The 26499-nt window shown below is 44.9% G+C and overlaps 2 protein-coding genes across 6 annotated transcripts in view; both read left to right on the top strand.

Moving 5' to 3' along the window:
- The first annotated feature begins 4601 nt into the window (after positions 1 to 4601).
- LOC131264868 (dynein light chain Tctex-type protein 2B-like) lies at positions 4602 to 7523 on the top strand. Its single transcript, XM_058267135.1, has 2 exons — positions 4602 to 5065; positions 7355 to 7523. The coding sequence occupies exons 1-2, from the start codon at positions 4602 to 4604 to the stop codon at positions 7521 to 7523; spliced, it is 633 nt and encodes a 210-aa protein (XP_058123118.1).
- Positions 7524 to 9783: 2260 nt separating this feature from the next.
- LOC131266844 (putative ferric-chelate reductase 1 homolog) overlaps positions 9784 to 26499 on the top strand; it is a 37918-nt gene continuing 21202 nt past the window's right edge. For 3 of the 5 annotated variants that reach the window (XM_058269504.1, XM_058269503.1, XM_058269507.1), the window contains exons 1-2: positions 9796 to 9992; positions 11681 to 11750. The gene's annotated coding sequence lies outside the window, so the exon portion shown is untranslated. Of the gene's footprint in view, positions 9993 to 11680; positions 11751 to 26499 lie in introns of all 5 variants that reach the window. The other 2 variants (XM_058269505.1, XM_058269506.1) reach the window with 2 other exon arrangements.

Below are 26499 nucleotides of genomic sequence, written 5' to 3' on the forward strand. Positions count from 1 at the left end.
CCGTCCGGTGCCATCCTCGACCGACAACACTGCCGAAAGCGTCGAAAGTTCTTCTGTATGGAGCAGTAAATTATCCGTCCGTCCGTCCGGTCGGCTTTCGGTTCATCTACGACCGGACGGGACCACTACTCCGTTATTTCGCAGCGATGAATATCTAATGGAGTCTGCCGGCGACGGCTGTTCGTCCTTTTTCGGAAAACCGCATCATTTAAGGGACGAACAGATTAGGGTGAGCGGTAAGTGATCACTACCGGAGCGGGAAAAGGTAGGGAGTATGGTGGGGAGGGGATAGAGGAGAAAAAATTCATTTTTGATCAAACACCAAATGACACGGCACGGTACGGTAAGAGGGGATTTAATTTTGTTTTAATGCCACCGCATCGGTTCGGGCGCTTCGAGAGTCGATGGAAAGTTGAACAATGGTTTTGTTTTTCTTCCACCAGTGTTCCCACGCTCCCGACACGGGGTTTGTGCGACGAACCCGTCGGCAATTCGTCGGTGGAAAATGATCCTCGTTTGGTTCGTGTAACTTTTATTTTCTCTCTCCCCTTTTCCCTTTACCGACCACAGTGCAATGGGAAGGGAACCGAGAACAAAGCCCTTGGTAATATTCATAACCGTGAGTGACAGCAGTCTCCGGAGTTTTGTTTTTTTTTGTTAAATAAAATGCTTTATCCTTACTGGAAAGAGAAAAGATGTAATGAGAAATGAAAGCATCCGAAGAATGTGTGTGCCTGTGCCACTCATTTTGCCATTAATGGCGAGGGAAAATTGTCGTGAACCTTCGGTGGAATGCATTCTTATTTGAACGGTAATCGGATTGGACTGCTTTTTAACCGGATGTGCTTGATATGAAAGAAAAATATTTTAGTTCAATTATTGAAGTTCCTCTTTGTTGAAAGGATGGCAATTTAAAATGGACTTTAGTTTGAACGCTTCGGAAGCACATTATTTCAAAGTGGTGTTTTGCTTTTTTGGTAATACTATTTTATGTAATATGGCAAATATTAAATGGGTTGAAACCCAATGGCTGTTGACAGCCATAATGAAACTGAAAAGTACTGGGCGTCTCCATTAAACTGTGCAACATTCGACGGACACTTTTTGTTCAACCTGGGAAAATGATTCATACCGATTACAATGTATGTACAGCGAACAGATAAAATAGTCAAAAGAGATCTTATGAATGCAATTATGAGGTTTGATGATTTATCTGAAAATTAATTATTGTGGCTCAGTGGCAAAACGGCTTCAATGTAATTTCTAGGTTTCAAAAGTAAGGCCACAATTCATCAACATTATATGATTGATAAAACAAGCACAAAATTAAAGATATGATAAAAAACCATCGCACTATATCAGCGTGTAGTGGAGTTTAACTTTTTTCTTGTAGAATGAAATTTAAAAAATCTTGTTTTGACTTTTCATCCAATTTGGATGTAACAAAAACGTTCTCGCCATAAATAAAACGTTCTGCTGCTAAAATGATTAACTTTTGTTTTTTGAGTAGCGAAACAGTTGGCAGCTCTCGCAAGAAATAACAGCTTATTCTACAAAAGAGTTCACTTCATTTACTGAAGACACGCACGCCACCTGTGAAGGTGCTACTGCTCTTGATACGGCTCTTGTTGTCCTAAAAACTGTTCGCAAACTGAACCTGGGGTGTAACTATCGTTTCGGCTTTAAGCTTCCACGATGGCGTGCGGCCCCATGCACACTCACACATGGCTACCCACACACACACAGGGCAGATAAACATAAACGTAAGAGACTCCTGCCAGCTCCGTTTATTGACCAAACATGTGTTGTTTATTTTCGGATGCGCCATCCAGGCCGCTCGAACGAACTGCGACGACGCCCGGGAAAAGCAGCTTGCAAATGAGTTTTCTTTTGGCGGTATGCTCGGTCGGTCTCCACTCTCCGCCGCCTCCGGGACCACTTATGCGCGACGGGAAATGCCACCCGCGTTGGAAAAACATTCCCGCGCCGCCAGGAAGGGAGATTGAGAATGACAGTAAATGAGGTCTTCTTCGTGTCCTACCGTTCCTCCTGGCTTACGCTAGCGTTGCGATGGAAAAGGATGGGTGGAGGGGGGGGGGGGGATGGAACAACCACGATCGCTCGATTAATTGGAACATCCAACGGTGGAACTTTCTCCGCTTCGGCACTGGAGAACGTACGAGAACGTGGCAGTAGGAACGATTAAGTAAGTTGTACCCATAATTTCGATGTCTGCCCTTCTGGCCGTATTCATAAGGAGGGTGGAGGGGGGAAGGTGTACCTGTGTGGGTGGCACAGTAAAGGAGATTTCCACCAATTTCAGAGCACTCCTCTGCATGTTTTGCGTTATGTACATGACTTGTTCGAAATGTCGTACTTTTATCTGTGCGTCTTTAACGTAAATGAGTTTTCGTTTGTTTAGCCAGGGAAGGATACGGTCTTCCCGGGGAAAAAAGGGACAAGGGGGAAGGCGAAAAACATTTTCTGAGCCGAAAAATTGGGGTGAGGGTGGATATGGTTTGGGGGAGATTTTTGTTCCCCCATCATCCTCGCCATCGCACTTCAAGGTCGCCGGTGACAGTGTGTCGCCGTGTGGTGCGCTGAATGTCATAACTTTACGCTTACCAGCGGAAGGTTTTAATGGAAAGAGTACGACGCTATGGTTAAACCGTGCAGTTAAATTGCTTACAGGGGAGGAAAAAGTGGCCCATTATTTGACAGTTCTTTTGCAGCCTTTTGTGCATTGTAAAATGAGTGCCGTTTTGGCAGCCTATTGAACCGAAGCCTTTAATACGAGGGGAGTAGACACGCTGTTTGAAATGGTTTTAAAGGATAATTAACTCGGGGGAGACAATTCAAACAAGCGCATAGCAGTTGGTAAGAAAATGCTGTGCGATTAAATTAGCTTAGAATTGCGGCAATCGGAACTATTAAAATTAAACTCTCAACAGATTGAAACAACAAAAAAATGTGACCTGCATAGAACAAAATGAAAGAGTAATTCATAATAACATAATGCGTGTTAGTGATTTTAATTGTGTATCGAACAAATGTTTTTCATAGTCATATTGACATAAAATGGATTTATATCATTTAGGATTTCCTATGGAAACATTTTAAGAGACGTTTTTATAACAAAGCCTTGTTTTTAAATAAATCCCAGCGACTCTTCACTGGTTGTTTGTCAAGAAAATCATAATAAGAAGTGATGGAAAACTACGAATTATCACTTTATTCTAATGAATTATTATTCACCACAATAAATTAGTTCATTCTTTTAATGTTAGTTTGTCCAGCAACGACTGAAGCTGAATAGAAAAGAAATATAATTCAATTTAACATTTATTTTGGCTAAAAGCAAATAATAAAATATTTTTTTATTTAAAGTAGTACGAATTTTTACCACGAAAAATTGCATCTCTTCCCAACAGTGCGACCGATCGACATTTGGCCGGGTTTAACTTTGCCAATAATGCCAATTCAAACTCCGCCTGACATACATTTGTCGTGCACTAGTTTTCCCGGTAACTTTTCTGCTTCCTTCCACCCCACGGCCTCGAACTCCTCCATCCAGTAAACTAAAGGAAGACGGCTGAAGGAGAAGCAAGCATGGATTCCAGCCAGGACAGAAAGCTTTCTACCCCCAGTCCTCCGGTCCCTCGACCCCCGGAGATGGCGGGTAAGTCGAACTAAAAACGATACCCATCCATCGGATCGGTAAACAGTGGAACCGGGGCGGAAGGAGCGCGAGGGACAAAACAAACTCTCTTCCATCAAAAGTAAATCGCGTCCTTCAGTCGGAACTAACGAGCGTTCTAAAAGCGTGCAGCCAAGCACGGATTCTCCGCTGGGGTCGGATCGAGCTCCTTGTGCTCCCGGGTGCTGCCCTGCCCCCCTCCCACCCGGGCGTAATAGCTTCCTCGAGCGGGGAGGGCGAACCGGTGCTATGGTCGTGTAACATCGGACCGAACCAGCGCCCGCAGTTTTGGGGCAGAACGGCAGCGGCCATTCGGTGCCGTGGTGTCGTTCGCTTCGTTGGCTGCCGGATCTGCTCGAGCCGCTCCAGCCGAGGGGGCAGCCACTCCCGGTTTGATAATGGAGGTAATTCGTTCTGGTGATAGTTGCTTGATAGGACACGACCACGAAATGTCTCGGCGGAGGTGACTCATTTCGCGTCCGTTTTCCGGCAATTGTGTGTGTGTGTGCGTTTGTGTGTTTGTGTTTGACTGCAGCTTGCCGAAGGTTATTATTTCGGTACCTTCCGCGGAGGACTCGCTTCCTTCGTTGCCTCATGCTTAATGTCTCTCTTGCTCTAATCCAACCGATTGCTTCCGTGTGCTTTAACTGACACTGATTAAAACTTTTCTCCTTTCATGGTTTGGCGTCCCCATTGTTCGAGTTGCGGGCCCATTGATGGTGACTTGCACGACATCGCCGCGGCCAAACTTTCACGTCACGTCATCTTCGCCCCGTATCCTTTTGCGTCGACTTTTTCCCTGTTTTTTTTCCTACTGTTTTCCCTTCGTGTTTGCGTTTTCTGACGCTGGCGACTTAATTAACTCATTCCCTGCCCCCCGAAGAAGCAGCAACAGTCCGCACAGATGTCAGCCGCTGGTCCGCCGGGTGGACCTGCACCCGCGGGAGGGCCCCCGGCGGCCTCCACCACTCCGGGCCCGGCCCCGTCCGCGCCACCATCGAGTCGCAAAAAGGCGGGGAAATTTCTCGGCTCGGCGCTCAACATTACCAACCGCTATCGGGCGAACAGCAGCAGCCTGAGCAAGGTGAGCCTCGCCATAACGAACCTGAAGGTGATCCAGAACGTACCGCTACCGCCGCCGATCAGTGCGATGCTGGCCTCGGACGTGCCGCCGGTCTGCAAGTTCCTACCGTCGTATCGGCTCTGCTCGCGCAATCCATTCAATCGCGAGGCCTGCGAGGCGATTTTGCGTGAAGCCATGGACAAGTCGCTGCACGGCGTCGAGTACAGCTCGTACTTTGCGCCCTCGATCTGCCAGCAGATCTGCGAGGACATAAAAGCGCGCGTCAAGGAGCTCAAGTTTGACAGGTGTGTAGGGGGTCGGGTGACCGGGTTGGAATGTTCTTTTGATCACCTTGTTTAGTTTCAGTGAAAGGGGGAAAACACATTGTACCACTCTCTACATTACTGGATTCAGCAAAAATGAGAAACCATTGAAATCATCTATCCACCGGAAACCTCATTTATGGGTTGAACAAACGCAATCGCATCCTATGGAAAGGAAATTTAAAGTGGGCACGTTGTTGACATGCTTTAAAAAGTTGCACTAGTATTGAAACAAAGTGGAAAATATTCGCTAATTTGGTGCGCGTTAGGATTTTCCGTGTAGTTGTGAAGTGGTTTTTCCACCACCAACGCGACAGTACGCGGCAATTTTTGTTTCGAAGAGACAGTAAACAGAAACAATCTACCACGGTGTGCTTGTTGCAACGCCGGGACTCATAAACTAAAGCAACATGAGTGACACTTCCTGTTCATCATTCGTTTTCATTGACAACCACGGCGTTTCGCGTTGCAAGCGTGGTTAGAATTTCCCGGCCACAACGGTGAAGGAAAAGCAATGTACGGAAAAAGAGGCAACTTTGGCATCTCCATTCCGTGACGAAGCTTTCAGCAGGTATTTCCAGGGTAGGGAGAGGTGTGGATGGACACGTGAATGTTGGGAGATTTTTAATTAAAATTTGCTTACACATTCCCGATCCCACTCATAGCGGGCTCCGTAATTTATAGTCACATAATGCTTTTTTGTTTTCCCCCAACGTACCCAATGTGAATTGAGTCTATATGGGGTAGGTTTTCCCTGGTCCTAGGGATGTGTTGATTACTTCCCGTGCGAGACAGCAATGCGACTCTATGGTCCAGAAATTTCTGGAGTACCCTTTTATGTTTCGATAAATACAAAACCATTCCATTGGGCCTTGCTGTGCGTGAGTCAAGCTTTGTATTCCCTGTTTTTCTCCTACAGGTCCTTTGCGGTTCCGTTGGGTGTCACTAAGATGCTCGAGTGGGCCTATGTGTTGTGACGAGATTAATTTCATTCCTCAGCAAAAAACACGGCCAATAGAAATGGTGAAACAAGTTGACATCTTTGGTACGTTGGTCATAGATTTTACGAAAACATGTTCTATGTGACATTGCCAGAGAAGATTTGTGCTACAATTTAGTTTACAGATAAGGTTCTGTTGAAATCAATATGAATATTTAAAGGCAATGAGAGCTGTAAGATAAAGGGCCATTCAAAGAACAGTTGAACTTGTGACCAAAAATAAAGGTTACTATTTATGGATTTTTTAAATGAACGAGTAATGTTACTCCTTGAAACCATAATTAATTATTTAAATGAACGAGTAATATTACCAGTTATTTTTAGTAAATTTATACAACTTTTTCAAGGCACTTTTTGTTACAAAATTCTTTTGTTTTGACACTAGGTTTGAAGGGAGAATCTGTGTAGGATTCGATGTAAACCTTCTGAAAAAATGATTTCCTTTATTTTCGTAAGCTGTATACGTATTCTATTTACTTTAATATTTTACGTAAATGTTTGTTGATCTTTAAACGCATAAAACATATAACGGCAACTTTGAAACAGAGCGTTTCAAAGTTTAAAAAGTTGCATGGGTTTTTCAATATTTTTAATTCGATTTACAAATACTGCTTTTTGTAGATCGAGTCTTGTCTCAGGGAGTCGAATCATCTCCAACTGGACGGATGGAAATGACATTTAATCATTTAAACTCTCTTCGCAATTCGGTTAAGCGTTTCCGATAAATCAAATTAGGGGGAAAATCTAATGTAAATCACTTCTCCACGTCCCGATGAAGCGAGTGGGTGAGTCAGGCACACTGTAAAACATTGGCAATATGAACGCAAATGAAAACACAGAAACACTCTCCTGCCCCCTCCCTCTTTGAGATCGCTGCAGTCGCTTGTGTGGATGAGAACCGGCAGACGATTCCCGTTGAATGGAGAAGTGTTCTCCGGCGTACGATTGTAAAGATCTCGCCCGGTGACGTTCCCTGTGGTATGCTAAATAATTCCGCCAGACCGTCCCCTATCATGTGCTAACGGGCTGGGTAATAAAGGTAAACTCCGCCAGGATGTTTCTCTCTAACCTCCCCGGCGTTACGGCACCGACGACGGAAAAGTAATATTCATTTTGCGTACAAATAAGACCCCGGGGAATGGTGCAGGAACAAACCTGGTTGGTGTGATTGATAACATCATCCAGTATGGGCCATCTTCTCTCCACTCCGTGTGGATGTTCTCTCCTTTCTGCTCTTATGCTTTGCTCCATCGTCCGTTTCCCCTTCGTAGGTACAAAATAATCGTCACTGTCACCATCGGCGAGCGGTACATGCAGGGACTGAAAGCAATCTCCCAGTTCCTGTGGGACCCGGAGAAGGACAGCTACGCCACGCACGTCTACGATGCCTCGCCGAGTCTCGTTGCTGTCGGAACCATTTACGCCATCTATTTCGATTAGCTAGCCCCGGGAGTCGGCACCGGCCGGAAGGACATGCACAGGTGAATGCACCGCAAGCGGACAGGTGGCACCAACCAGCGAGACAGTGACAGGGACGGTCCCCCACGGATACCGAACACACCGACATTACCGACGGTGTGCAATGAACGGTGAGTGAGAAGGATCCATCGCGTACCACCTGGCCACCATCGCCACCTAATAATCATCCTGTGTCATCCTGTGCGGAGTGTGGAGACATAATTGCAACTGGCATCGATTAGCCAGCAGAACGGCTCGGTGCAGTGGTACGTTAAATAATTGCACCAACGGGTGCACACCCCATTCACGACAACCCTCCGACGATCTGTCATTGTAACGGCGTTTGGTTTGTGTTCCTTCCGGCTCACTGATTGGCAATGATTCGGGGCTTAATTTACGATGACAACACCATATGGGCTTTTTGTGATTAAAGTATTCCCGCGGTGATCTATTTTGAAGTGAATCATTTTGCTCTCGAAAAAGGGATTTCATTGACCTAGTCGTGTTCCTGGTGGGTAGGTTCCGTTATCACGCTCAGATCAAAACATTTTCAAGTGTCCGACATGATGTAACTGACAACGGATAAAGCTTAGCATCAGCTGTTGATGGGCTGACAATAATTGTCTGCCATTGATGAGTCATTTGTTGACGCACAATGTTCAACGAATGTGCGATCTCGTTCAGGGAGATGTGTAATTTAAACTGTCATTTTAAATTTATTCTGCTTTCCAGCATGCGGTCAGTTTCTATTTAGTAGAACCTCTTAAGAAACAAGAAATTTATAATAAAGGAGTTTGATGTGGTTAACTTTAAAAATAAGATGTTGAATAGCATTAGTGCGGCAGAAAGTGTAGTTAAAGTTTAGAAAGTATTTAAAAAACCTGTTTCAGCTTGTTAAGTTTTGTATAAATAAAATAAATAGTTTGAAAGAGAGATTCCAACCATAAGATAATAAATAGGAAGTAATCCTTTCGATCTTACATATGAATGAACAATGGTAGAATGCGATTGAATAAAATATAATATCATCTGAATGCGTAATAGGCTGTTTCTACGCTGTGATGGCTTAACGAGGCATTTAAAGTCTCGACGTCTGTTTAATGTTATCACTGATGTGCTGTTCCGGTCATGACGCTTGCTTATCTCTCCCTGATCATGATAGCGAAATTAGTGCCGGCTGCCACTTTTTGCATCGTTTCTCTACGCCATTGTCAGGTACTATTCCATTCATTACCAAGACACATTTTGTTTGGTTGTATCGAGCAAAGTGTCTGTCCGAACTGCGTCGGTAGGACGCGACAACGAATCAATCAAATAGAGTTTCAAACTGGAATGAAGTAATTATGACATCATTTGATAAGCGCAAAATTTCCACTCCCCATCACAAAGGTAATCGATTAATGAAGAATACTAAAATTAATTAATAACGAATTACAGCCAACGTCACCAGCTCTGATCGTTTGAGTTCGGTAGGATAACATTGCTTGGCCCTGTTGCGGTATCGTGACGAGGTTTCCTGAAAAAGGATGTTTAACTGATATTTTGAAAACACCTCTGGTAGGAAATTCGTTCGGTCACTTGCCTCCAGAGAGCGCTCGTATCGCGGGGAGATCTGCGATGAACAATGGGGGCGCCATGGAAACTAAACAAAAACGCCTGCTCTCGCGGTTTCGTGGAATGAACACGCGATCGCGGTTCACTCGGTGGAGTGGGATAACCACACTTACGCGCGCCCGCGTTGCCATAGCAAACCTGATGCCCAAACAGGTTTTTCATGCCCTGCGCTCAAACAAGTGTTTGTTTGGTTCCATGCATTACTCGAGGGGTCCATTCCGGACATTCTTTCGCGGGCTCGCGCTTGACGGTCGGCTGTCTTGCGAGTCTCCTTCACTTCACTGCAGCGCACTCCGCAGAAAGGGGAAACCTGTTTCGATATCTCCCGGGGCAACGGTCGCACACGTAGATGAGCAAGTGTGTGCGACTGTGCGCTCGTCTGAGGTATGGGAATGGGTTTTGCCCACCATCCGTCCAATAACTCGATAACGGTGTACCCGCCGTCGCTAGGGCCCTTCGTGGTTGCGTGCGCACTTAACGGTGTATTGGTGCCCACGCCGTCGGCGGATGATCTCGCTGCGGCCCGCACGCCATCCCTCAAGCGCCACATGCCGCGCCCGCGAGACCCATCCGACGCGCTTCGACCGGTTGGTTCACTTGCGATCGGACTTCATGCGCTCAGTCTGAACGGTGGAGCTCTGGAGACCGTACGTGTGTCCGTGTACGTCAATCCTATCGCACCTGGGGAGGTCTCTGTCGCTGAAGAAAGCTCGCGACTTTGAGTGTGATTCCGTTCCGATCGAGAGGGAAATCCGTGGCCCAAGTGATCGCCGCGGTATCGTTTTCCTTTTGCTATCGCTGTGTGACTTTTTTCGTTTACTTCTGTTATTGTGCCGTGTAAGTTCATTTCGCCACATTGATCCATCTTCTTCGAATCAAATAAAATAGTTTCGTACTCGATCGTTGTCCAACTGAGATTGTATACGTTGCAAACTTAGAAAACTTCCAAAACCATCCCAATCGGGGATGTTGTTGGAATGCTGACGTGTGTGCTTCATTTCTCGTGGCGGAGGAATTCATGGAAGTTGTGTCGACCGTAGACAGTCAAAATCTCGACGTCCCGGCAGTGTTCTTCGCACTGCAGAAATAAAAAAAGAAACAAAGTGGCTGCAACGTTTTTTTGCTTACGCTGCAAAATGGAGATGCAGATGTGGCACACACCTGACGCCGTCGGTTTCGAGAGATGTGTGTGCGCGATCGAGTGTGACCGATCGAACGTGACACCGCGTCATGAAGAAAGCGGCTCCATCCCGTTTGGCCGCTATAATGTCCCAGCTTCCGTTTTTGCAAATTATTATTAGTGTGTTTGCGTATGTGTTAATACAGTGTGATAGTGGAGGCAATTTTATTTAGCCAGTGATTTAGCGAAATTTTACAATAAAACCAATTCCTCTCATGATGTTGAACCAACACATGATACGTTTGAAAGTCGGGCAAATATTCGAATCATTTTCGTTCGAGGGATGGTTTTAATCTTTTTGCTTTCATCCACGTGTCGCAAATCGAACAAATACTTTTACTAAATCTAATGCAAATTATGAGTGCAAAAAATACTAATAAAAGTAAAGCATTCTTCTTGATAAAATGTGTGTCAAATAGTTTTCGAAGGTCCTCAGCTTGTTGCGTGTCCAGAGGCCATTCCGATTAGAAATGTACCCGAAATCAAATGGTCAATCCAGGACTAACACAAGGACGAAAGAACCTGTATGAAAACCCTACTAGAACAAACCGGTGACCTTAATTGACTGCTCGTTTCGGTGTTTCGTATCGAAAGATCTAATGGCAACAGAAGTATGCGCTACAGGCAGGGATACAATATTTTTCGTTTGTGTTTTTCTAGGCCACCGTAAGGAAAACATTCAAACTAAGCACATTGTTGACGTCCCGGGAGCCGACTGTGCGTCGCTTGGGCCGTGGTTAAGAACAACGTGCACAACGCGTCCAATAGCAAAAGTTTATTTTTATCCGCTCCTAATCGCGCGTGCTCAACGTGGATAGAACAGCGTTTCGCGGGGAACGAAAACACAAACAAACTCGTGAACGACAATAAACTGGAGCACGTGTGCAATTGGACCTGGAAGCAAACGGTTTTTCGTGCCATTTTTCCATTTTAAAAACTTCCGACACTCATGGTTGGCGTTTCCTGAGTTGCGGTGTTTACGTTTTAGAAGGCGAACAAGAGGGAACGAATGTCGAACTAAGTGCGATGTTGATGCAGCATCCGAATCATTTCCATCTCCCGTAACCAATGATGAAAATTGGCAAGAGCAATTAATCCGTTCTACTTTTACCACCTTTTGCGAGATGCGTTGCGGCGTTGCGGTTCATTCAACTTTGTTTTTTATACTATTGATGTTTTTTGGTTGTTTCATGTGCTTTACTTCAATTTAATTTTCGTTATGCTCGTGCTCTGTGGTGTTCGGTGTTGTATTGTGCGCGTGGTCGATCGATTTTTGTCTTATGTTACCCATGTTGTTTTCCCTTCGTGACCGTTACACTAAAGCTGATGCACTTTCCTCCCACAGCGCCGTTTGAAAAGTGTGCAGCAAACATCAACCCACCAGTAAAAAAAAACAGGCGAAAAATAAATTAGAGGTAAGAATGAAACATTTACGGTGTAAATTGAAGGTTTAACTTCATCGTTTCTTTATTGTATTTTCGGGTTTCCCCGGGCCGGCCCAAACCCACCGTGGGCTTTTCTGATATTTGGGGGTTTTTCTTTTTCGTACGCCCTGTCCTCACCTTGGCGAGCACTGGTGGGCAACTTTCACGCCACACGCCGGGCTGTGAGGCGCAGGAAAAGGAATGAAAACATTAAATTTATGCAAATTAGCAATGACAAAGCAAATGACAAACCTTGACACAAAGGGACCCCAATCGTCCGCCGTTGATTGGTGTGTTGCCCTTGTTGGTTTTTTTGTGTGTGTCGTTTCGTGTCCTCCCGTTGTTTGGGACAGATTTTTCCTACAAGCAAAACCCTCCCGCGTTGGAATGTTTGGCCAAGAAAGTGAATTTTATTTCCATGGGAAAACTGGAAACGACAGGCATTATTCGAGCGTGCTTCCCTTGTTTCATTATTTGGATTTTCGTGCTGTTTTCCCTTTTTTTGGGGAAACAACACCTTGACGCTTGATGTTGCCGATACCAGGAGTTTTGTTTGGGCGAAGAAAAGACGAGAAAAAGTGGGGGGTTTTTTGTGGTGATTTCCCGCGACATGAAAACTCTTCTTCAATCGCTGGGAAAAGACGAAAAATATGAAAGCGAAAGTTGAGCCAAGTTCCCAGCCTTCCCAGGTGCGTTACCGGTCCGGATTTGGAGCAGGTGCAGGCGAAATAAATTAATTAATTCTTAAAAAGGGAGGGTTGTCGATTAACCCTCAAGGGGTTTGGTTTTTTGCATTTTATCTTCATAGCCGGTAAAACCTAGGTTCTGGTTTGTGCTCTAAACATGGGGGAAGTAAAGGTGCCCTCAATTATATTCTTCAAGCATCACCGTATGGTCTTTTAGTTTACGCGTCCACACTCCCTTTTTCCTTATTCATAATTAATCATTCATGCCAATTTATTCATTTCGTTCACTTACCCTCGCAAGTGAGGGTGCGACTGAGTTGTTTCCCGGGGGGTTGCGCAACATTCGCCCGCTCGAGAGTATGTTTCCCATCGAATGACGAATGCTGCTGCATGCAATTAGCTGCAAAATAGACGCTCTGTGGAGCGTGAAACGATACTAATCGATTATGAGTGAACCTGTCTCGAATCGCAAGTAGTAGGAAGGTGGATATAAATAGGATTTGCGTGAGTATTGTCCTCCCAACAGGGGGGCCTGTTTCTATTGCAAGGTGGGTAACCAGTGGAAAGAATGTTTACATTCCTCCCCTCGCCAAATGGTAATGGTTGCCTTGAATTCGTCTTCTCTTTCCATTAATATTGCATCGTGACATCTAGCACCGGACGATGGGAAGGAAAAAAATGAATAAATCTCCGACTGCCACATACAATACAAACTACTACCGATACGATCACCACTACTACGCCTCAGCAAGCGACATGGACATTTCTTAGCTGACATTAACAAACATGCATTCCGCGGAGCGTTACAGCTGCACCTCGAACTCGAAGCGAAACCGCAACTCTCTGCGGCAGCACAGAAATTGCAAATCATTCGAACGTATCATGCAACGGGGCAGTGAGTGCATACGCGTGCATTTGGGATGCTGGTATGCGGCGGTCTTCACACAATTCCTACCCCACAATAATAACTATTTTCCTTCCGTCGCTGCCGTTGCAGAATAGATGCACACACACACTTGGACACACGCACATACATATACACTCCTACGTAGTAATGGGATGCCCTTTTACACTCATTAGCATATGTGGTTAATGACGAACCGCTCCGCAATCAGATACACATCCAACTGGAACACGGCGTTTTGCAGATAATCATAGCAAATTTTCTGCCGTCTCCATGCGTCTGTCAGGAAGCCGAGCCATTGCCGTGTCACAAAGCGACCTGCGCCTCGTAGCGGATGTTATACTTTTCCGGTTGTACTAGGTTACTTGGATTTTTTCCATCTCGACTCGCAACGGCCCTTTTTCCATACGTCCATCAAAAGCTCAAGCGTTGTGCGACTCTCATCGGTGTATCGACCGCGTCAAGGTGAAAAGTTAGAATATGATTCACAAACTGACTAGGTGGGAGTGCTTGGTACTGCGCCGTAGCCGTATGCTAATGGTTGGATGACGGCTCGAGACGTTGAAATTTACAAACTCCCCGTTGTGTGGCGATGAAGAACGAGCTGAATGAAGTAAAGGCAGCAAAATGGGAGAGAAAAAAACCCGTTGACATTGAACTCCGGATCAGGAAGGAAGCTCAGGAATCGTGCTCTGACTTGCCGTTTATCGAGAACGTCGAGGGTTGTGTTAGAATAAAAAGTCAAGCCCGTTGGGAGAACTTATGTTATGACCCTGTTCAAGAGAAGTTTATGAGATCTACCATATAAAACCTGTTGTATGTCGTAAATGGTGAAGTCGATTAATTGGAACGGATTGTTCTCCTTTGATGTCGTCCAAAACTTACGTTGGGAACGATCTCTCTGCTCGACGAATTTGTTGCGCAGTAACAGATCGTTTGATTCGATGGAATCGGATCCATTAGCGGTTCCAGCGGCCAGACCCGATCTTCGGTGACGATCTGCTGGAACTGACCCCCGCGCTCGGTGATTGTCAGCGCCGAAGTTTGGGGGTTACCCCCGCCCCCGGTTCCCATTAATCTACAACGCACCGTTGGGCCCCAACATGACACCTCGTCCCGAAAGGCCACCATTAATCAATGACCTGTTGCGAAGGACCACCGGGACGGAGCCAGGGGGAAGTGTCCTTGTGCCGAACGACTTAACGGTGACTTTCGGCCGCGTGCGTGGTATCGAAACACCTGCAAACTTTCGTGGCCCATGAACCGAGCCCATGGTTTATGAAGTCACCGGTCAGTCCGAACATCGATCGCGCGTTGCCTTTCATGTTGCTACGCGGGGACAACATTCCAATCTCCACTTTGGCCTGTGTCGGAGCATAAAAGTTGAACAAATAATCAGTGCCGAAGGGCAAAAGCCAACCGAGACAGTTTAATGCGCGGTTTGTGTGTATGTGTGTGTGTTGGTGTTTAGTAAGGTTCGTCGCTGTTGCTGTCGTCGATGTCTCTTGCGTTCGTGCTTGCTTTTTTCTGCCTCTATGCCAACCGCCATGCGATCGTATCGTTTAAAATCCCTCCCGTCCTTACCGATTGCCTTAATCTGAGTGACACGAACATGGCTGGCGCTGCAAAAAGGGGACGGCTTTCAGCTAGGCTGGTGGATTGTTGTCGCGCTGCCACAACATAATAATAGATTTTGGCGTGTTTTTCTCCCAAATGGGAAAATTAGTCGTGTAAGTGAGTCAAATCAGGGGGCGGTTTAAATGCGCTTAGATAAGTGTGGCGAAAAGCGAAGCTTTTGTACAACAATTGGCCACGGTGATACAATCCAGCTCCATTATAGGAGACATAATTTCGGATCGGAATGTCGCATGTTTCGGTCAGATTGCTTCCGCTGCCATTGCTTAATTGCGTTTAATGGAAGTCGAAATCATTTTATAGGATCGATTCCATCGGATTGATTGGTTTTATATGACGGAATAAGTACTAATCAAAGTATAACACAATTTTTACAAAGTGCACGTGAAATAATTTCATTTATTTTGAGTTATAAGATAGGTCCAAATGTTCGTTAAAATCCTTTCAACAAAGTTAACGCATAAATTTCCCAATAAAGTCATCATTAGTCGTGCATACCGGACCAACATCCAAATCGCCACCATACACGGGAGTAAAGTATTTGTTTCCGTTTCTACAACCATTTCATTAGGATGCCACAGCGCTTCGGCCATGGTGCCCTCCCCGTTTGACCCATTCCTATAATGTTCCGCTGTTTTGCTGACGTAATCTCGAACCTTTCTTCGTATGATGACGCTTGAGCTCATTAACCCAACAACCGCAGATGGATGGATAGGTTTTCGCTCCTCGAGAGACGAAGGAATGTTGATGGAATGGAATGTGTTGCATACTGTTATGCCTCTTTTTGGGGGATCGGTTGGAGCAGTTTCAGTGGAGTCTTGTTGATGAAAACACTATAATTGCGGGGTTGTGTTTAGAGCGAGTTTTAAACATTTCATCTGATCATTTGATTATAGAGGTTCTTTTCTTTCTACAACATTCTAATAATACAATAAGTAGTGAAAACTTAAGAATGAAATCAAACGTATCTTTCCAAAAATATTTCCACTGTTTCCAGTTTGAAATTAATCATTTTATATGGAGTCACAAAAGCCTACCACCGAAACTCAACGCGATACCGTTTTTCCCGACACTAAGCAAAGATTCATGTTCCGCGGTCATCCCGGAAAAAACAGTTCGAGTTTCACTTCATTAGGACGCTCGTATCGGTCACTTTTTGCGACCGCATCCGGTGCACGGTTTGTTCCGAGCAGATATCGCCAAACACTTGCAGGTCCGCCGTCTCCGAACCGACGCGGCAGCATCGGCATAATTTCCCGTACAACGTCCATAATCGTTTCGTGTCATCCGCGAAGCGCAGCATCGGCTCGATCGGACCCTACTCACACGCTTCCCAATGCCTGCTTCTCGTCGGTGCATCTTTGATTTGGCTTTCGAAACTTGTTTTTCCCTCTGTTATCACGCCGCACGACCCGCTGTCATTGTCACTTCGCAGCACTGGCGATATGTTAATAGACTCGTCTCGAATCGCCCCGCGTTTGTGTGTGGTTTTTAATGCCTGTTGCTCGGAAACCGGCCACCGTCGTTGGGCTTTTACCAGTTTGAGAGGATTTCCGCCTTCATTAGCACCACCAAGGGAGGATCCCGCCGAGCGCTTGCAACAGCTTTTTGGCATCGAATTTTCCCATCGAAGTGACGGGGCGGATTCACATCGGGTGTGAATTTCTACATGAACAATTTAAGTGAAATATGTTGGTGAGATTACGAAAGCAAATATTGCTATCATTTTTGTTAAAATAGGAAATGCAATGTTTAGAAAATGTGGTACATAATTAAACATCTTTATTAGTTAAAGAAACGACAACTTAAAAAAAATAATAAAAACTGCAACTGACCAAACTACATTTTTGGTTAAACAAACATGGCTAATTCATAAGGCTCCACTCACTATGCACGTACGATTTTAAAAATACATTCGAAAGCATACGAAAACGCAACGGAACGCCCACTCGACGGTGCTCGAGTAGAATTTCGGAACGATACTGTGAATTTGTGATTGAATTATTATGCCGCACAAAACGAACGAACTCGTTTCCTCCATCGGGTGAAGTCGGTCAGTTTTTTTTTGTTTTTTGTTTTTTTGAAGGGCAGCTTCGATCGGACGACAAAGTCACCGTCGAAGTGTTCCGTTCCGTTGCCTGCAGGCGCGGTTTGTTGGGCGATTGTTTCCGGTTATGAAGGTTCGTGTGCGATTTTCGGTGCACAGACAGACAGTACGCTCAAGGGCGTACAGCCCCTCGGGGGGAGGAGGCTGAGGGGTTGCGGGTAGTTTTTATGACGAGGTCGTTGTTTTGATCGCCCCTCGGAAGGATCAATAAAATTCGCTCAGGTTTTAGTTTTTCTTTCACCTCGCAACCAGCGTGCGAGTGTTCGTTCAACGACAGTTCGAAACGTTGGCCTGGTCGGGTCTGGTCTGGCAAAAACCTGTTTCAAGAGAACCGGCTTCCAGCGACCCTTGCATCACTGCAGTGTGTTGCGGAATGGAAAATCGCACCGGTGGCGCGAACAGGGAGAACCCTGAACGCCCGGGAAAGCAAGTGTCTGGGTATGCTGTCACTGTCAGACTGAAGGCTAGCTAAAAGACCCGCGGACAACAGGTTGGAAAATGCGTCGTGGTGGCAAACCAAACGAACCACTCCTTCCGTTCCTCACCATCCAGTCCACATCGGGCTAATTTTACTTTCGTCCGCAGGTGGAAAGCATCAAGGAAAGGGAGAGCACCTTACCTCCGTTGTTTGAAGGACAGAGAAAGGGAACAAAACTAGTTTCCTAGTGGAAAAAAAGGGGTAAAGGAAAACGGATTCAAACTCGAGGACGGGGTGGAGGGGGGGAGGTAATGTTTGGTTTGACTTGCACAGAGCGTGTGTGTGTGTGTGTCTCTTTGCTTATTTTTTTTTATGTAACCACGGTACTCTCAGTACGGTCAAGCTGACCCAGTTCAACCGTAAACCTCGTTTGCGCACGTTTTTAGCTGACCGAAATCGAAAGGATCATGCCGTTGGCCGATGGATGCGTGTTTGTGGGTAACGACAGACGATGCTTTTAGTGGACGCTGGGGTGAAGCAATTTCGATTTCCATTCGCAGCTACAAGTTGGGTCCCTCACGTGCACGACATTGCAGTGCGGTGGCCCTTAAAGTGGGAGTCCTTCATTAGGTAAAAATAAGCACACGAGCAACATTTCAGTATTGAATGTAACACAGTTTTAAGCTTGTAAAACATTGAAATTTCAATTGAAATCACTTTTGAGTAATTTTTTTCTCATTTTGAGAAACGAAAACATAGCTTCAAATTTAGGACACCATCTTTAGATTGATTAATTTCAATGATACTTTGGTACGGTTTCGTAAATGAATTTCTTCAAAGGAGTAAATTCAAAGGAGTAGCTCGAAGTTAGTAAATTATTTTAAAGCAAGTCAATTAATTTGATATTCCAACGGGTAACATTCGATTTTATTTTGTTCACTGATAAACTTTTAAGACAAATGTTTTTCAGTATTTTAAAATAAATAGAAAATAGAAACAATGAACAAGATTTGGTTGATTTTGGTCACTTGAAAGTTTATACCGTTTATTTCGCAACCTTAGAATAAGATAGTGATAGCACGCAATTTTACTTCACTGTCATTTTCTATACCGTTTTAAAAAAATGCTAAAAAATGGTTGGCTCATAAAATTTGCTATACAGAATTGGGACATTTCGTTGGTATAATAATCAACCTCGGAAAGTAAAATGTTGTAACGTTGCGAATAAAGATCTAAAAATAGCATGTTATAAAGTTTCATATCTCTATACAATCATAAGCGCTTACGTCACATGCCATCTTCCGCCTCTAGAACGACTTCCTCTCTCTCCCATTGCCTTCTTTCTTTTCTTCGTGCCCCATGTTCACGTATTTATGCTCGTGCGAGGACTTCCTAATTCCAGCCAACGGAACAACAACACACTCCTTCCCACTCCTGAGGGAAATCCTACTTCTTTGCACACACAGACACACACAGTGTGGCTGTGGAAATTGATTTCGTGACTCATGCGTTGAGATTTCCGGGGGTATAATTTCGTTTTCATCCACTTTTACGACCGACCGGCTCCCGGTGCGGCCACGCACCATCGCGGCCATAAGGCGAACGATATTTCCTGCTTTAATGCCTCATCGGTTTGTGGGGTGGGGCTGAGGGGATGGGAAAGACTCCACCGTACCACCGGGAAGGCCACCGGGAATCGGCCGCCGGAGAGCGATTGCTTTATGTGTTTATGGCCATCAATATAGCCATTTTCGGTGGATGACTGGGCGCGTAAAGTGCGAACATTCCAGCGCGCGTTGACGGCGAATCCGTGCGAAGATGGCTTTCCGGTGGCGAGCAAAGCTTCCGACGGCGTGCTACTGCGTGGGTCTGCGTACGGCGTCGTACCGTGCATAGCCAATACTCACCCTCACCCTTTCCTGGGTGGCGAGAAAAATCAATACCAGTACGATGTTTACATTCCAAAGCGGAAAATTGTCAATATTGGTTAGATGCGGGGCATCGCATGCGCCCGACACTCCCCATCGCCAATCGGGCCTATAAAGGTCAAAGCCGTGATATGGGTTGTAGCAAACCCCACCGGCATACCAATAGAACCGACCGATGCCATTCGCGGGAATCCAACTTCCGTTCAAGGTTACCGTGCAAGCCAAAGTTTTGAGGCGCTAAAGTGAAAACTTGATGCCCGCTCGGAGGCGTTTAAAATTTTGCACATAAGCCTCACGCAGACTTGTGGGAAGGAATGGGAAGGCAGATCGCCGCAGCCGCAGCATTTGCATACTGCGAATGGGGTGCGGTTCGAGAACTGGCAAGCATCGGCACCATGTTTGTCTTGCCAAGCTCATCATGAAGTCACTTTAAACCCTCAAGATGCCAGGGAGAGCCGCGACTGACAAATTAATCAAATTTATCTTGCAGAGTTTCCATTTGTGGGGAGGATTGGCATGGAGGTTGATGCTTCCAAGAGGGGTTTCAAGTTGGCCATGACACGGTTTACGAGTTTTGTTCAAATTTTAACTATGGAAGATTACTTACTTACTAAAGTAAATTCAAACTCTAAAGCTAAACAAAAAATAAAATTAATAACAAAATATACAAACATCGTACCTAACTTGTTGGTAATCTGAATCATTTTTTATTGTTTTCTATATTTATTGTCAAGTAATACAGTTTAAACCATTTCGAAAAGTCGAATATTTCGTTAACTAACTAATTCTGCGTGTTAAACTTGTTAAATAATTCGTGATAAAATTGAAACAGAAGATTCTGGACCGTAATCTTTTTAAGCCGATTTAAGCGATTTAGCCATTTACTCATCTAAGGTATTTTATTGTGTTTTATGTTTATAATCAGTGACAATTTGTTTGGATCAAAGGTGTAAGGAAATCTTTTTTAAAATAATCAGCCTAGTTGTTTGCACATATTTTTTTCAAATTGATAATATTTTATTTATCTTGAAATAAATAAAATACGCGAAATAGAGATCTTTTCAGTATATCACCCGGTTATGAAGGGATGAGAGGACCCAGCTGATTCCGATTGCTTTCGTTAGCGCTTGTTTATCGAACGTTTCAACGGCAGCCAAATCCTACAGTACGGACGAGATTGCACATGTAGTCCTGACCTTATCAGCTTTCAGGGCACGCTCGTCCAAAGCCAGGGCGCGGAGCATGGCAGACCATTTCGGTTTGGCCGTTTGCGTTCGCAAAACCCATCCCACCCCGACGGTCTATGGCAATTGCTCAGCCATCGCTGCAGCCGAGTCGGTTGGCCGGAATGGTGGCGGAATGTGCGACTTAATGCGAATGCATTAGCAGATAGAAGCTTCTGTAGCGGACCGCGGCGAATGCACATCAGCTACACCTGCGATTATGAAACGAAGCGCGGCCCACGGACGCGGATCTGTGATTTTCTCAGGCGGCACGACGGGTGTAGGGTTTCCGAAACACCCTCCGGTGCGCACTGGAGTCGTCATTGCCATCGCCGTCGTCGTGCCCGTCGTGGGTAAATAATGAACTTCGGTGACTTCAGTTCGGTTTTCATTGGGTTTGTTTGAAGATGACGTTTGTACGGTTTGGAGAACGGTGGAGTTGGTTTTGCGTCAGCATGCGGGAGAACGCAACCCTTCCCATCCCAGATGGTGATGAAGATGGTGCGGATGATGATGATGATGTTGATGTTGAAGATGTGTCCACTCGAGCATACACCAGCTGCGGCGCACAACCCGCGAAGGCAAGAGAGGAGGCGCACATGTATACCTGTATCAAATCGTATCGCCGCAAGGGTCATCACGCAGATAGGGACCGAGTTCCGGCGCTATGCTGGCGGCGGCTGGCAGTCTGGGAATTGGGTCTCACGTCGCGGTGCCATGCCTTACGTAACGCCAATCTTCGATGAGGCAAAGGGTTGGCCAGGAGGTCATTCCAGTGGGTCAATGCTTTGCCGTCTTCAAGTGGAAATCTTTTTTTTTTATTTCACTTGGATGCGATGTAACAAGATGGGATCAAGATTTTGAAGTAAAAGGTTATTTAAAATACATTCCGCTTTGTTCGAATCGAATGAGTTCGTTAGAAATTCTCTCACGCGAAGTAACCTTCTGCCGGAGTAATTTACATTTGATTGAAATTAACATTTCATTGAGGATTCACTAACTCGAGCATTTAAACATGTTGAAGTTTCGTCATAAACCTAATGGAAGATTCATTTTAACGAAACATTCCTACTTCTTTCATTCCATTCTTGAGCAAATGAAAGCAAAAGTAATTGATTGTTAACTTTCAACCATAATGTTTGCAGAGGACAAAATTTGAATTAAGGAAATAGTTTAGTCTGTAATAGTTCCGTACATTTAAAATTCTCAAAAATTTGACGACAATAACATACAACTATTAATATTTGAATACCTGTAGAAAAAATGATAGAAATTAGAGCAAGTGTTAAAGCTGGTAAGAAATTATCTTATTAAATTAGCTGGTAACAATTGGAAGTTATTATTTTACACATCTCGAATTGATTGATGTTATTTTTTTTTACTCAATAATTATTTGATTTATGTCAGAAGCTCTAGTGCTTTAGTGATAATGCAAGGACATGAAACGCTAAAAGTGGGAACGTTTCTATCGATTTTATTTAATTAAAGTCGTGGGTTTCATCATCATATCGTTCATGAAAAAATAGCAGAAATTCTACCTACTATCGGTGCAATACCACATAACGGTAATGTTTGGCTAATTTGGCTAGCATGTATCAAAAATGTTATCTCACAAATTACGATTAAAATATGTTCAGCCTTTCATAGGTTTTCCCTTAATTTTGCTTTCGTTTAAAAGTAAAAAAAAAACTATCCTCTTCAACATCAAACGAAAGCCCTGCCTTTAACCGTTCGTCATCTATTTCCATCCAATCCCACGTTGATGGGTCAATTTGGCCTCGCCGTGCTCGGCATGCCCGACGCGTCGCTCGTGGAAGGCACCTTGTAACGATGGCACACGCCATCGGCATCACTAATTCCGTGCGCGTCGCTGCAGGTGCAGCTGCATCAGGTCAATGTCTCTCCACGTGGCTGGCGCTCTCGAATTTGGCGCAATTCGGTGTCAATTCGGTCTCCCCTCCCCCCCCACCTCGCGGTTTCGGATTCGAAGCCGCGCGTGCAAACTTTCCCAACATCGCCAGTGGGTTTTGGGGCGTACGATGCCGAACGTGCATTGCATTTGGATGCGGTGTGCATTTGGTTGTTTTTTTTTCGTTGTCTTCGCTTTTGCCTCGTCTAATTTTATTTCGACGGTGGTGGCCGTCGGGCGACGGGCAAGTGCATTTCGCAAATTATGAGCCACAAAGTTTCGGCTTTCGATGTGGTGAGCCATTTCATCGGATCGGATGGCAAAGGGATGGGACACATTTTAGGGCAGAAAAACGACTCCCCGTGATTGAATTGCGGCGATTCCGTTTCGAACGAGACCGAAACGAGACGAATCACGGAGAGTTTATTTGCATTCGTTTGATTGAATAAGTGTCTTTTCCCTCGTTGGTGCCATCACGATATGGATGCGCAGATATCTGTCTCCCCGTGGGAACTCTTCGCGGGAAAGATGGATGGAAGCAAAACGCACGAACGGATGGCAGTTCGTCACTCGCAGGTGGCCCTCGACTTCAAACGAGGCTTACATCACCGTTCGTCAGACGTTCGAATATCAATCAGCGATAAGTTGTTATTTTCATTAGCAACTTTCTCCATCGTAGCAGAAGCCCTTTCTTTACTGCGACCCGCATGATAAAGTACGTACGGAACACAATTGGTCTGGTTGACACAGCAAATTGACACAGATCCAAGCACAAAAGCACACGCGTGGCATATATGGAGAGAAAGAAAAGCACTTCGCTAGCCAAAGTTTTTTTTGATAGGTCTCTTGCCAAGCGAGAAAGTATGTAAAAATGGGGTGACAATCAAGTGTTGGTTTTGGGGAAAATAAATCAATCGGTTGTTGATGTACTGTAATGAAGGACAGTTAGCTGTCTTTACGCGTGTCAAAGAAGTACACAAATCTTTCTCAATTCATAACTAATTCACGATCAACGCTTCCAGTCTAGATGAACCGTTGAAAAATATTTTCATTTTCAATTCACATCGTAAAAAAATTGGTTTATTATGTTGTAAATCGACTGAGCATGGCTAAGCAGTGGGAAAACGTTAATTACCCTAATTAAACAATCAAATAATTTTAAGCCATTTAAATTTATGTTCTTTTTCTCCGAATGCTGGTAATGTGTAAGGGGTGACATTTCGGGCATTCCGAAACTCGGAACCCGGTAGGGGAAGAAGAAAAGAAAACAAGTAAAAAAAAGCAGCATCAATAGACGCGCGAGATAGGCGACAAAAGGCTAAAGCCGAGCAGCAGCCGCAAACGCAGCGAAGTGAAAGTTGTGACATAAATTTGGTAGAGATTAACTTTTTACGATCAACTTTTTGGTTATGTGTGTGTGTGTGTGTGTGTTCGTTTGAGAGCGCTTATGCTTTGCAGTATGGCGGCCTATGCTCTCATAGTTTAACATTTTTGGTGCATTTATTTCGGCGGTACGATTATTACAGTTTCCATGTTGGCTCGTACCGCCATTTCCCGTCGCTTTTACGACGGGAAAACTCATAATCTCCGAGCACAACTGGATGTTCTAATGTTTACTGCAGTGATGGTTTTTAAGTTTCCCACTTTGACATGCAGCCGTGCACTTCAACTGCAATCATTCCGGACCGATTATTTTGACGAGTTCTGTTCCCTTCTTCAATTGCGCCTATGTTGGTACTTTGCATAATTGTACAGCAACTGGCTGCAATTGTGTCGGTTTATGGTTTTGTGAACCATGAAGTGGTTGCAATATAAAAAAAAAAATAGCTGTGATTTGGGAACCCGTTGGAAACCTCTTTTCTTGCCTATCAACGTAAATTTATAGTTTCCACACGGCGTTAGCTGGGTTTGATTTTTTGTCCTTGTGTTTGAACTCCTCCACTCAAAATTGGTAGATAAATTTTATGTTTGTTTATGTCGCAATCATCACGGCCGTGGCGGTCTCACTCTTGGGGTTGTATAGTTTTTGGCAACCGTTTATTTGCGTTTGTTTGGGGCGTTTTTACCTTCGCATTCCCCACCCCGATGGGTATGATAAAAGGCGGAGACAGACCGAAAAGGAAACCATTCCTTGTCTCGAATCGCTGTCCCGCTGGTCAGTGTTGTAGAGTTCCAGGCGAAAAAAAAAGATCCGACACGAAAACAATCACTTTGTTGCGCATCGCGACACCTCAACTCTCCCTCGGGTTTTTGGTTTCGTGAATAGCTGCCACATTCAATCAACCTGTCGACGGCGTGGGTTTGCGACCGAAGAGGGGAAGGGGAACAAAAAGAAATACACACAGCATTAGTCAACCGCGAGTGACAGTGAAAATGGTGGGTAATTTTCTTGCATAACATTAATTTTTACTATCCCCTCCGCGAATCTGGCCCCCGTTCGGTTCGTGGCGGTTCGGTGTAACGGCTTGTGGAGTTACCGCCGGGGATGGCCAAAGGGATGAATGAAGACTAAAGCCCCACCACAAACGCCCGCTCCGTAAGAGAGCTACAGGTGAAAACTGCACAAGGCACTCGGTCGTGCGGCTGCCGGGTGGAAGGGAAGGAAGGGGGCAACTGGTGTTTTGGTGCCTAATTTTCCACCCAGCCCCAAAATTATACAATAGCACAGCCTTTCGATTCTGCGGCCGGTTTATTTTTCCTTTCCTCTTCATCTTTTAGAAACCACCGACGACAGACCCATGCCGGGGTGTTGCGTGCCTAAAGGAAGCCATTTGTTTTTTTTTACCCCGGCTTGAACATTTCCAGATCGAATGTGAGGTTTGATTCAATTAAGTACGGATTGGAGGGTTTTTTTTTCGTTAATGCCAGTGCTACCCGATCAACATGAGCGGATTGAGCGCGCCAGTCGATCGTGATTAAGATTGTGATCACGGATGATCCGGTAATTTCCCTTTTTTCGGCGGAAGCTTGACGCCCCCGTTTGATGGAAATTGTGTATTATGTAATTGGTTGATCACATCTGCAGCCTTAAATGCACCCTGATCCAATCAATCTTGGGCGAAGGTCGTAATGCATGCAATTTTAAAACAAAATCATATAATAATGGAAAACAGTTACGGAACGTGGTCGTTACAGGGTGATATTTTTATTGTATCACTTGACAGCTTTATCACTTGAGTAACACAAAATAAAATTTTTCATTTATATTTTCTGTATTTTTAGATGATTAATTTCAAAATGTTAAATATATGCGAATATGAAATATGGCATGATGCTGATGAGTTTTAAATTAAAATCCCAAAAGGATAGATTGTTTCACTGCAACACACCCGGGACTGTATTTGGTGAAATATATCGTTTTTATGGTGACAATACCAATTTGTTTACTCGCCGGCAGAATTGATATTTATTTTCCTTCCCACCCATACATCACTACTTCGGCAAACAGGCAAAAGTTTGCTTTAAAAACAAATCCATCATAATCGTTCCGAGCCGGCGTAGTATATTTAAAGAAAATATTTTACCCCTCATTGTTCGTCCCATTTTCCGGCCGGTCTTACACGCCCTTGTGTCAATAGAAAGTACCAACACCGGGTGGAGGCGTCAATGTGTGGAAACCGTGCTTCGAGCTGTGAGCCCGGTACAGATCCGTTGGTTTCCCTCCGGGTGTGCACACCACCTGGCCAACGACGAGTCGCCCCGGATGCGGGACCGGAAACGTATGAGCAGGTTGTTTCCATGCTGCTTGCTTTCAAATCTTGCTAAAAAATATTGACATGAAGCGCTCATAAATAAAATGTTACTCCGTACCGTCAGCCCATCGACGAGGGTACATCATTTCGGTTGCCATTTGGGAGGTGTGACGGTTAATCGAAAATGAAAGTATCGCTCGGAACGCTCGGGGGCTTTCCTTTGGGGCCGTATCTTTTT

This window comes from Anopheles coustani, chromosome 2 (genome assembly GCF_943734705.1).
Source record: "Anopheles coustani chromosome 2, idAnoCousDA_361_x.2, whole genome shotgun sequence".
Classification (NCBI taxonomy): Eukaryota; Metazoa; Arthropoda; class Insecta; order Diptera; family Culicidae; genus Anopheles; species Anopheles coustani.